General features: G+C 41.5%; 1 protein-coding gene across 1 annotated transcript; it reads left to right on the top strand.

Annotated features, from left to right (window-relative positions):
* The first annotated feature begins 504 nt into the window (after positions 1–504).
* On the top strand, positions 505–11890 carry TCFL5 (transcription factor like 5). The gene is made up of 6 exons (XM_032219118.1): positions 505–1235; positions 3256–3448; positions 4144–4300; positions 6981–7218; positions 10729–10870; positions 11711–11890. Exons 1-6 carry the CDS (start codon positions 505–507, stop codon positions 11831–11833), a joined length of 1584 nt encoding a protein of 527 aa, XP_032075009.1. The 3' UTR covers positions 11834–11890.
* Positions 11891–12136: the final 246 nt, after the last annotated feature.

Below are 12136 nucleotides of genomic sequence, written 5' to 3'. Positions count from 1 at the left end.
CCATAATCTGCATAGGGCTTTTTCAAAGGGTGTGTGTGCACGTACGTGTGCAATCCTTTTTTGGGGGGGGACTTAAGTGCTTCCCTACCCCCATCCCTCCATTGCTCGGCTAGACATTTTCTCTGCTTTTCCCAGTTTTAAGAGGACCCCTTCCTCTGCCTGCCTTACCACCAGACCTTCCTGTTTGGGGGGCCATTTGGGGTTGGGGGTTTTCAAAGAACGTGCCAACGGTGTGGATGGCACCGGTTGGGTTTGGATAGTACAGCTGTTCCCACTAGCTTTCTGTAGCTGGGCATGTTTGTGCTGTGTTGGGAAGGGTCGGCTCTTCATAGAAGGATCCGAAAAGTGTTTATTTTGGGGGGTACGCCAATCGACTTCCTTTCGTAGTGCTTGCCCCTGATTGGAACTGTTGCATAGCTTTTGGCTCACCGAGCTGGTGGGTGTTCTTGGTTTTGGATATTCATTGGTTCCCCAAACGTGGTGGCATTGGTATTCTTCAGAATCATGTCAGACACAACCCTCAAGGCGTCTGAAGCCTCCGGACCTCGGGCTGTAGTTACAGATCAAGCTTCTTCTGGTTCTGTTGTTGAAGGCCCCACCGATTCCTCTTTTGGTGAACACAATCTCAGCTTCACCACAACAGACCTCAGCCTGGTGGAGATGACAGAAATAGAATACACACAGCTTCAGCATATACTCTATTCCCATATGGAGGCCCAGTCAAATGAAAATGAAGTGGAAAGTAGGTTAAACTTGAATTGCTTCTCAACCAACAATTCTGCAAATCAATCCCATTACTTGTCGTCATCTACTAGCAGTCAAGGTGGCTTCTCATCAAACAGCTCTGGAAACCAGTCTCTCTACCCCATTATCTGCCAGTCTGGCTTGACTTCTGACAGCAGTTTCACAGGGCCTAATCAATGTCTAGGGCACATTGATTTTCAAGAGCTAAGGATGATGTTGCTTAGTGAATCTAGCCTACCACCAGGCCAAGCTGAAAAAGCACCAAATGGGAACTCCATAGATATCAGCGGGCAAAATTTAGTAAAATTAAAATATAGTGAAACCTCGGGCAGCATAAATAAAGAAAATGTAGTTGCAGAAACTTTAGCAGCAGTTCCTGAATCCAGAACCAAATCTGCAGTCCGTGTTCGGTTAGAAGACAGATTCAACAGTCTCCAGACTGAAATTCCCAGGTGCCAAGAAACTCAAGAAACTGGAGTAGCTCTTAACAAGTGTGTTTCATTTTTATTTTCTTTTAACATATTCAATTTGCTGGTAATATTGATTCATCAATAAAACCAGGGAACTGCTGAACTTTGGACACATATTTACTATATGTTAATTGAATATTTTTTTTCCAGAAATAAATTATTATCAGTACTATATTCAAGTTAATTATAACTATTTACCATCTGGTATACACATACAGCAAGGAACAGTCATTCCAATTTTCAGCTTCCTTGGTTTTAAAAGTAAGATAGTTATATTTAATTAAGGTTGATTTTAAACTTCCATATGAATCCTTACCCATATTAGTTGTGTGCTCTGGTTTTTAGAATAATGCAATCTTTTAATTGAATCACGCCTAAGAGAGAGGAGCTTTGAGTGCTCTTTATAAATCTCTAATTCCCTGCACTTAGAAGCATCTCTTAACACAACCAGATGTCAAAACGATGACATACAAGATGTAATGTCACACTGCAAATTATGTCATTATGTAAATGCAAGAATGATGCAAGTACAGAATTTGCACCACTTGTGTGATGATGTCATGACAACCGTATTGTGGTTTGCCTCCTCCCTACAGATGCCTCTGCCTGCACTAAAAAGATTTTCTAGGCCAATTTTGTCTGACCAGAAAACCAAGCAGATTTAGACTAGTTTGTACTTGGATCCACCACCCCAAAAGAAATCCCAAGATTCAGGTTAGATTAAGGGTTAAAACTACATGCTGGAAAAAAGAATAGGAAATGACTTCCATGTTATCAAGACAACTGCTTGGATGTGTCAAGGTCAACTCAAGATATAGTGACTGACTTCTGATTTCAAAGCATATGTGCTTTCTAAAGAGTTTATACTGAAAGTTTAGACTGATACTCAAAATTTGTCACAAGATCATTGGCTTCCAGTCTATATATGCAGAAATCAATAGTCCTATAAATAATTAGACATACTGTAAATTGCCAATGAATAATTTCACTACCAGATTTTCCTCACAAGATTATAGTTTAGACTTTGTTCAGGTTCTAAACTGGCTTTATTTGTGATTCTTATAAAAGTTACTCTTTTTATTCATTGTAAAATACTAAAGATGCATTTTGTTTGAGATAAACCTACCATAGTGCATTTCAAGTGTAGTATAAACTATTGCTATCATATTCCAGAATTTTTTTTCTGGGTTTGCTTATTATTCACCACTCAGAGCCTAGTAATTTGGGAAGGATGCCAACAGTGTAAAGAAAATTAAAAATTAATTAAAAAGCTACTCTTCGTCTCCCCAAAATGTGACGACAAAGATAGCTTGTTTCTAGTTCTCCGTTCAACTGAATTGATAGAACTAGTTGGGGAAATATCCTTCTCATACAGTCACATTGAATGACTGTGTGAAATAAATGACACAGGCATCAGACTTTTTTTTAAAACTCAGACTCTATACATCATAATAGTTACATGAAGTTCTCATAACATGTAGTGACAAGAAGTGGTGGTGGGGAATTCAGAAAATCTGAAAAAGTGGGAACACTTAGAAACTAGCTTGGAACTATGAACCACGGTGTTGCAGTGGTTAGAGTGGAGTACTGCAGGCTCCTGCCAGCTGCCTGCAATTTGGCAGTTCGAATCCCACTAGGTTCAAGGTTGACTCAGCCTTCCATCCTTCCGAGGTGGGTAAAATGAGGGCCCAAATTGTTGGGGGCCATAGGCTGATTCTAAACCCCTTAGAGAAGGCTGTAAAGCCCTCTAAAGCGGTATATAAGTCTAAGTGCTATTGCTATATAGGAAACCTTACCACTCTACAGTATCATGAAGGCAGATATTTATAAAAAATAAATTATTACTGCAGTTCGTTACTATTTCAAAAAGTTTAAAAAGCAAGCATGTTTCTTTGGATTAAAAAAAAAGTTATCTGTTAAATACCTAGTCTGGATATATGGTTGGTGTATATTAAACTAATATTCTGAAATGAACTATGAATGTAAAAAAATAAGGATTCATTTCAAACAAGCTCTATTCTTTTATTGATCTCATTCATAGTTTAGTAACCCTCATTCGCCATCCTTCAGAAGCGATGGGTGTTCCTCTCCACCAGCAGCAGAACAAATGTACTGCTTTAGTGAAAAATAGGACCGCTGCTACTGCCACCACTGCATTGCAATTCACATGCCCGGTCTTTACACCAAACACAGCTTCTCCTGCAACTGGAAACACCAATGCTGCACAAGCGCAGGTTTGTTCTTTTATTCTTCCTTTGACATTTCAGTTGACGCTTTACATTATTCAGGTCTCTCGAAGGCAGTGCAGGTCATCCTCGACTTACGACCATAGCTGAGCCCTAAATTTCTGTGAGAAGTTTGTCAAGTGAATTTTGCCCATTTTTACCACCTTTCTTGCCATAGCTGTTAAGCGAATCGTTGCAGTTGGTAAGTTAGTAACCTGGTTGTTAGGTAAATCTGGCTTCCCTATTGTTTGCTTGACAGAAGGTCGCAAAAGGGGATCACGTGACCTCAGGACACAGCAACGGTCATAAATATGAACCAGTTGCTCAGCATCTGAACTTTGATTATATGAGCATGGGAGTGCTTCAAAGGTCATAACTATGAAAATCAGTCATCAGTCACTTTTTTCAATTCCATTGTAACTTTGAACGGTCACTTAATGAACTCTTGTAAGTTGAGGACAACCTGTCATAGGGATTTACAAACTTGAGTTTTGAATGATATAGGTTTTTGTCACTTACTGGATGTTGTTTGATGGAAGCAACAAATTTGGCCTCGGTCCAAAGAACAGCGAAACCAAGTTTGTAAAACAACACCAAGTCTTCTCTTTTGCTTTGTATCCTATCCAATCTATTTTCTTGCTTTCAAACTAAATTTACAATATTTACAAATGTAGGGTGTTTTTTCCTCTCTCTCTTCCATGTAGAGCTCTGGAGCCAGTGTTGTAGAAACAGTCAAACATCAAGACCTTGCATTGCCTCGAGCTTTTTCTGTATGTTACCAGCAAGAAATTGAAACTAGCAAACAAACAGTTGGTGCCAGAAATAAAGCTGTACCTGAACATGTTTGGATTAAATTGGGAGGTAAATGGTGACATTTTTTCGCCCCTCATGATTCTGTTAGCTTCTTGAGCATCTCGATTAAAAAAAAAAAACTTTAACAGTACGTTTCATACAAATAGCGCCACATTTTTTTTTCATATCTTTGGAAGTTATGAATAAGTTATGGATGACCCTGGGAATGTTGTTGTATCAATGGATACAATGAATACTGAATACAATGTCTCAATTTTAGTGTTTTGTTTGTATAGTACTAGAAAAAGCAACAGAAAATAATCAGAATTGAGCAAACTAAAAACTTTTCTTTTTCTGAGAAGGAATTTAGGTCAGTTCTCCAGACTCAACAGCATTTTGTTCCATATGTACAGTAGATAGGTGTATCTACTGCTGTTGAAGTCAGAAGCAACTGGAGCCATAAGGTTTAACTATTGTATGATTGATTAGGGTTATAACTTGCCAGCCAGCAGGGATATATTTAAGAGGGTGCAATAATTTCAAATTAGCAGAGGAATTATAAGTTAAAGGATAAATGATCACCTTTGGTATTCACACTGATTTTTGTCCTGCAATAAGGCATTTCAATGGGAATATTAGAAAGGCAATTTCTCTTAAAAATGGCTTAATGATTTTATTAAATTGAAAATGGTGGCATAATTTCTATATCTTGTAGATATTTCTTTTTAACATCCTGCTAAGATGCAACTGTATTTATGTTTCTAAGATGCAGAAGTTTCTGTGGAAGAGTCAAAGATTTCAAAATAGTGACCACAGCTGGGCGAATAAAACCCTATTACTTTTTTATGGGTGTTACAACAGATGTAAATCAGCTGCACTTCCATTGCATGGCTGTGTTTGTCCTCTTTACCCTTTGACACCCCCCCCCCTCTGTTGGCAACCCTCCTAAAATGCATTTACATTTGCATATTTTTTATCAGTAAAAAAGAAGGTATTAGTAGACGGATCTATTTTTATATATTCTACTGGAAAATATTTATACACAGGCAATCCTTAACCTACCCCCATAATGGAGGCTGCTCACTATGGTTATAAATCATGATGGTCACAAAACAGGTCACCCATGTGATCAACCCAATTTTAGACCTTTTTTGCAGTGTTCCTTAAGTGAACTCCTGATGATTAATAGTAGTAATTGTGAGAGGGATCTTGGAATCCTATAAATATGAGCCAGCAGTGTGCAGCAGCTGCCAAAAAAGTCAGCATAAACAGAGGGATACAATCGAGATCACGATTATAAAGTGTTAATACCACTTTATAATGCCTTGGTAAGGCCACACTTGGAATACAGCATTCAGTTTTGGTTGCCACAATGTAGAAAAGATGTGGAGACTCTAGAAAGAGTGCAGAGAAGAACAACAAAGAGGATTAGGGGACTGGAGGCTAAAACATATGAGGAACGGTTGCAGGAACTGGGTATGTCTAGTTTAATAGAAAGAAGGACTAGGGGAGACATGATAGCAGTGTTCCAATATCTCGGGGGTTGCCACAAAGAAGAGGGAGTCAAACTAGTCTCCAAGGCACCTGAGGGTAGAACAAGAAGTAATGGATGGAAACTAATCAAGGAGAAATTTCCTGACAGAACAATTAATCAGTGGAACAGCTTGCCTCCAGAAGTTGTGAATGCCCCAACACTAGAAGTCTTTAAGAAGATGTTGGATAGCCATTTGTCTGAAATGGTATAGGGTTTCCTGCCTAGGCAGGGGGTTGGACTAGAAGACCTCCAAGGTCCCTTCCAACTCTGCTATTGTATTGTATTAGTTTTGGCAAAATTGTAACTCATGGCCATGTGACCACAGGATACTGAAAATGGCTGATTGCAAGCCCCAACATGCAGTCACCTGACCCCATGATGGGGTGGCCATTAGAACCTTGGAATCAGGTCATAAGTATCTCCAGAGAGGTTTGTCATAACTTTGAAGTACAGCTAGTCCTCGACTTATGGTCACAATTGAACCCAAAATTTCTGTTGTTAAGTGAGACATTTTTAAGTGAGTGTTGCCCCATTTTACCACCTTTCTTGCCCTGGTGGTTAAGTGAATCCCTGCAGCTGACAAGTCAATAACCCAATTGTTAAGTGAATCCGGCTTCCCCATTGACTTTTCTTTTCAGAAGGTCGCCAAAGGAGATCACATGACCTTGGGACACAGCAACGGTCATAAACATGAACCAGTTGCCAAGCATCTGAATTTTGGTCACATGATCATGGGGATGTTGCAAAGGTGATAACTGTGAAAATCGGTCATAAGTTACATTTTTCAATGCTATTGTAACTTTGAATGGTCACTAAATGAACTGTTGTAAGTCGAAGACTACCTGCACTGGTTTTAAATTGAGGACTACCTGTAAATCAGAGGGGTTGGAGAGTGACATTATTTTTCCACCATCATTTTGATATACACGAAGGAGTGAGGTGATGGCCTACAGGCGGAGCTCTCACCTCACAATCAGGAGACTGTGAGTTCAGTCCTAGGTAGAGGCAGATATTTCTTTCTCTGGGCACAATGAGAACATATCTGCTAAACCAAACTCCACATTGGCGACAGGAAGGGCATCTGGCCATTAAAACTGCTCGCTTCATTCAGTTGCAATGCAAAGAATTATGGGGCGATTAAAAGAAGATGATGATTTTGATGTAAACGGACAACGGCAAAATAGGACTCCTTTTCCCTTTTTCTTTTTTGCAAAGGAGAGGCTTTATGTAAGCAGTCGATAAACAGAAGAAGCCGTAGTCGTATCCATCCCTTGGATACCAACATACAGCGCAGGCCTCTCGGTGACATTCAGAATGTGTGCGAGAATCAAAATGCGGCGCCAGGTCAGAGTTCTTGGCAATCAGTTCAGCCAACCCAAAATACTCACAACGGAAGCCAAGGCAGCATCTCCCAACGCCGGGAGAGGCACAACCGGATGGAAAGAGACAGAAGGTAATTGCTAATGGCGGCTTCTTGAGTTCGCTGTTCTCTGTGGAAGTATTTCAAATTCCTTTTTGTGAGCCTTTTGAATTAAAACGAATGCACACACGCACCAGGGGTGGGTTCCTGCCAGTTCTAAGCTCTTCAATAGAAGAGGCTCCACAAATCTACAGTGCCGTTTAGAACCGGTTCCAGCTCCCTCCCCCCCCCCGCCCGTCCCCACATCATCAAGATGAAGAGCGAGAGGAGGAATTCTGGGAGTTGAAGTCCACAAGTCTTAAAGTTGTCAAGTTTGAACACTCTTGGGGTGTTTTTTCTAAAGGGTTAGGGGTGCAAGGGTCTTGTCACTTGATAGCTTTAAGACTTGCGTGCTTCAAATGCCAGAGTTTCTGAGCCAACATTTTGGTTGCTAAGCAAGAGCGTTGTTAAGTAAGTTTCATCACATTTTACAAGTTGGCCACGCCCACCCAGTCACATGACTGGCAAGCCACTCCCACTCGATCACATGGCCAGCAAGCCATTCCCACCTGGTCACATGACCAGCAAGCCACTCCCACCCAGTCACATGCCCGGCAAGCCACTCCCACAAAGCAGGCCACACCTACAGTAGAGGTTCTAAATTTTTTTGAAACCCACCACTGACACGAACACACCCCCAACACACAAATTAAAAGTACTGTACACAGGGTGAACACAGGGTTTGGTCATTCTACAAGTCATACGGGCAAAGATCCTAGCAGGTCGTAATATCATGTACTGATTTTCAGAAACAAACTTTCTTTCCTTGTGTCTTCCTTAGCCTGCATTTCTTGGGAGGGGGGAAATATTCTTTTTCCACATTCAAAACAAATCAACTGTACAATGCAAAGAATATGATAGTGCAATATGAATTATAATATTGAAATAGTTTCTTTTTTATTTTCTCAGCAACACCTTTACACAAGGGCACAACAAGGCTAAAGTGTTGTTAAGGCCCTTAGACCTACCAATTTGTGACAGTTTAATCAATGTTTGTTAGCACCCTTCTCTTCTCCCTCTCTCTTCCTGTCTCCCTTCCTCCTCCCCCTCTCCCTCCTCCTCCTACTCTTCTACCTCCTCCCTCTCTCCCCCATCTCTTTGCCTTCTCCTCCTCTTCCTTCTCTCTCTCTTCTTGCCTCTCCTCCTCCCCCCTCCCCCCCACTCTTTGAGGTCTTCAGTGGCTCCCTCATTCTCACTGTGATGACCCGGGGCATGGCACGAAGGCAACACAAGCAGAAAATGGATATGACTCCCTTTATTGGCACCAACTTTGTCCCCAACGACCCTTTTACTCTAGCCTGGAGAAAAACTCTCCCACAAACCTGCAGATACTCCAGTTCAAACGCTGTAAGCAGACTGACTGCAATCAATCACTCCAGCAGGGCAAGATAATGAGTCCCAGAAAGGAAGAATAATTCCAGCAAGACAAGCACACAGAAGGACGGAAAGAATTCAAACAGTCCAGAGGAATGCCAGGAATGCAGGCCACAACTCTCCAAACTATAGGAATTCAGCATTTGTTCCCGACAACCGCCCCTTCCAGTTGCCTCTCCTTTAAACTCCATCCCCAGGTGTGCCTTGTGAAAGGAATCGGGGCCCTTCCTCGTAAGCCACGAAAGCTCTCTTCTGCATTCTTCCCTTTGCTCCCTAGGATGAGGAGGGGGGTGGGCCCTGGTCTTCATCTGAACCCCTTCTCCCTTGTTCTACCTCTCTCCTGCTCTGCCCAGCCTGACTTTGTCCTTCCCCAGTTTCCTCCACAGTCAACGGAGCCACTCTCCTGCTCTCTGTCAGCTGTTCATCTTCCATCTCAGACTCCGACAGGGGCTTGACACCCACCTTAACTGAGTCTAACTTAATGGTGATCACCCTTTTCTCCCCCCCCCCTTTCCCAGCATCAGAGTCTTTTCCAGAGAGCTGGGTCTTAACCCATGGATTCAATGAAAACTTGAAGCAAAACTAAGCAAAATCAGTTTACTGCAAACATCAGGCAGCAATACTAGACCAGCTGAGGAATTTCCCAAACATCCCAAGTATTTATGGCTAGGGTGGATTGGGTGTTCTGAGGTGTCATTAATTCATCAATCCTTCCTGGGCTCGCTTTGTTGAATTTCCCATGATGGAAAAAGTGAGGGAGATTAGCAGAGTTGCAGAAGAAGGATAATCAGTCTTCTTCTTTTACTCAAGAGAGCAAAACCTGAGCAAACTTAGGGTGGTTTTAGAATTACATAATTGAAGTATTACTTTTCATCTGTCGATCCTGTAGGAAGTTAGCACCCACCCCTCTCTTGGAAAAAGGAAATATTTTAGGGAATATTAAAAAGACAGAATATTATATTTCCCTGGATGAGAAAAGGAGAAACATGTTTTAAAGACAAAGCAGCTCCCTGCAGCTCCCCCCTTCAGCTCCAGGGTGAGGGGATTAAGACATGGCCCTCAAGATATGATAGGATTAGAATTCTACCCATCTCACCACATTTCACCTGGGAAGATTATATCACCCAGCAAGTGCCCCTGAATGGCCCGATATGAGTCTGACAACCAATCAGAATAGAAGCTCAAATTCAAAAGCCCAGAGAGGGCATAAAACTCAGGGACTCTCAGCATCTCTTCTCATCCCCCCACCCCACGACCTCAAACCACGTGTCCACCATTAAAACCATCTTTCCAAACAGCCTCCATGTTTCCAGTTTCTTTCTCCCCACTTGAAACTGAATCCAGAAGGACGTTTCTTCCAACAATCCCTGGAAGACTTGATAGTGATCTAATTTCCTAGCAGATGATTTCCCTAATCTCATTCTTTTATTCAAGAAGAATCTTTTACACGGTTCTATCAGCTTGTCATGTTTCACAGAACAGCAAAATAAGATGAAGCAGTACGAGAAATGAATGAGACCAGACTGGGTATTGTTTGGGTGTCAGGGGCAAGGGGGCAAGCTTAATTTAAAGATGGATATTGATATCTTTTTAAAAATGCTTCATATTGTTAATAATAATAATAACAACAACAACCTTAAAAGTATATTTGACTAGTTACTTAATGTGGAGTTTGTACATTCAGGTAGTCCTCAACTTAACCACCAGAGTTGGGACCAGAATTTCCATTTGTAAACCAGGTGGATGTTAAGTGAGTCACACCTGATTTTATGACTTAGTTTACCCTGGTTCTCAAGCGAGTCATTGCAGTTGTTAAAGTGAATCACATGGTTGATTCCATTGATTTTGCTTGTCAGAAGACGCCTGGGAAGGTTGGAAATGGTCTTCACACAATCCGAGGCCGCTGCAACCATCATAATCATGTGCCCATTATCAAGTGCACAAAATTTGATCACATGACCCTGGGGATGCTGCGATGGTCATAAGTGCGAGGACTGGCCGTAGGTCACTTATCCCCAGTGGCCTTACGGTTTTGAATAGCCCACTCAACGAATGGTTGTAAATTGAGGACTAACTGTAGAAAGCCTTTTCGGGTTCAAGAATTGGCCATGATTATCTCTGCATTTCTAGACGCAGAATTAGGATTTGCTGTGATGAACTGAATCTTCTAGTTCCGTTCTGCACTTCAGACACTGACAAGGCAACAACCTTACAATGGACAACAGCATTCCTAAAATATATTCAAGAGCGACATGGAGATTCTCTGAAAAAGGTCAGTTAGCTCCCCGTTAATATATATAGCAGTGATGACTAACCTTTTGGGCATTGCATGCTGAACCCTCCCCCCTACCACACCCCGTTTTGGGCCTGGAAGGCCTCCTGCACCAACCTGGAAGCCAAAACAGGGCGCAGGGGCACTGCCCAGGACCCAAAAACGCAATGTGAGCGCCCCCCGCGCATGGCCCCCCTGCACAAGTATATGCGTGTCTTCTGCATGCGTCCCACTCCCTGTGCATGCACAGCAGAGAGACAAAGACCAGCTGGCCGGCAGGAGGCATGCACGCATGCGCGATGGAACTGAGCTGGGGCGACGGCTGGCATGCCCGCAGTGCCATAGATTCGCCATCACGGATATAGAGCATTGTAATAAGAAAGTTATAGTAATACCTCAATGTTCCTTGGACAATATTTGATTATTAATAGGATCCGTTTTTATTCTTAGCGCAGTGGAGTTGCCATAGTAGCGGCTTCACGGTACTCCACAAGGGGGCTCCCTCTGCTAAGGGGGAAAACCCAACATTAGAAATTAGGTTTGGTCTGGAAATTTTCACCCTATAAATAGATACTCAGGCAATGCCAGGTTATTGGCTAGTAACTTAAAGTAGCTGGTTATCACTGTTACTAATATAATTTGCATTGCCCAAGTACATTTATATGAACTGGACTTTTTAACCTACCCACCCCAACAACAACAAAAAAAACCCTGCAAACAGTTTTTGAGATAAGCTGCATAACTTTAGATGTCACTGTATTTACTGACTTTAGGGATATCTTTGTGCATAGAGTTGCCGTAAATGTTATTCATTCATCTTGGAATTGGTTTTTTTTTTAGGAATTTGAAACTGTATTCTGTGGTAAAACAGGCAGAAGGCTAAAATTAACGAGATCAGATCCCATAGCAACCTGTGCAACCCAGGAGATCACACAGAATAATACATCTACAGACATGAAATAATACAATCCTCATATTCAAGAGCTCTTGAAAAATAATCCAGGATGTCTAAACCTAAAACTCACCGACTGGACTTTTCTTATAATATGGTTGACTATATCTCTATCTCTATGTCTCTCTCTAGTAAATGCTACTCCCCATCCCATTTCTATTTTTTGATTTTGTTTTATCAAATATATATAATAATTAAAATGCTGCCTATGTAGCAACCTGTTCTTTCCCCTCTTGAGTGTGCTCATATATATGAATTATAAATTAAATTAATATAAATTAATAGATGTGCCATAAGAAACCAGTTTTGCTATT

Source organism: Thamnophis elegans, chromosome 5 (assembly GCF_009769535.1).
Source record: "Thamnophis elegans isolate rThaEle1 chromosome 5, rThaEle1.pri, whole genome shotgun sequence".
Classification (NCBI taxonomy): Eukaryota; Metazoa; Chordata; class Lepidosauria; order Squamata; family Colubridae; genus Thamnophis; species Thamnophis elegans.
The sequence above is the reverse complement of the archived record's forward strand: the minus strand, read 5'-3'. Positions and strand labels throughout refer to the sequence as shown.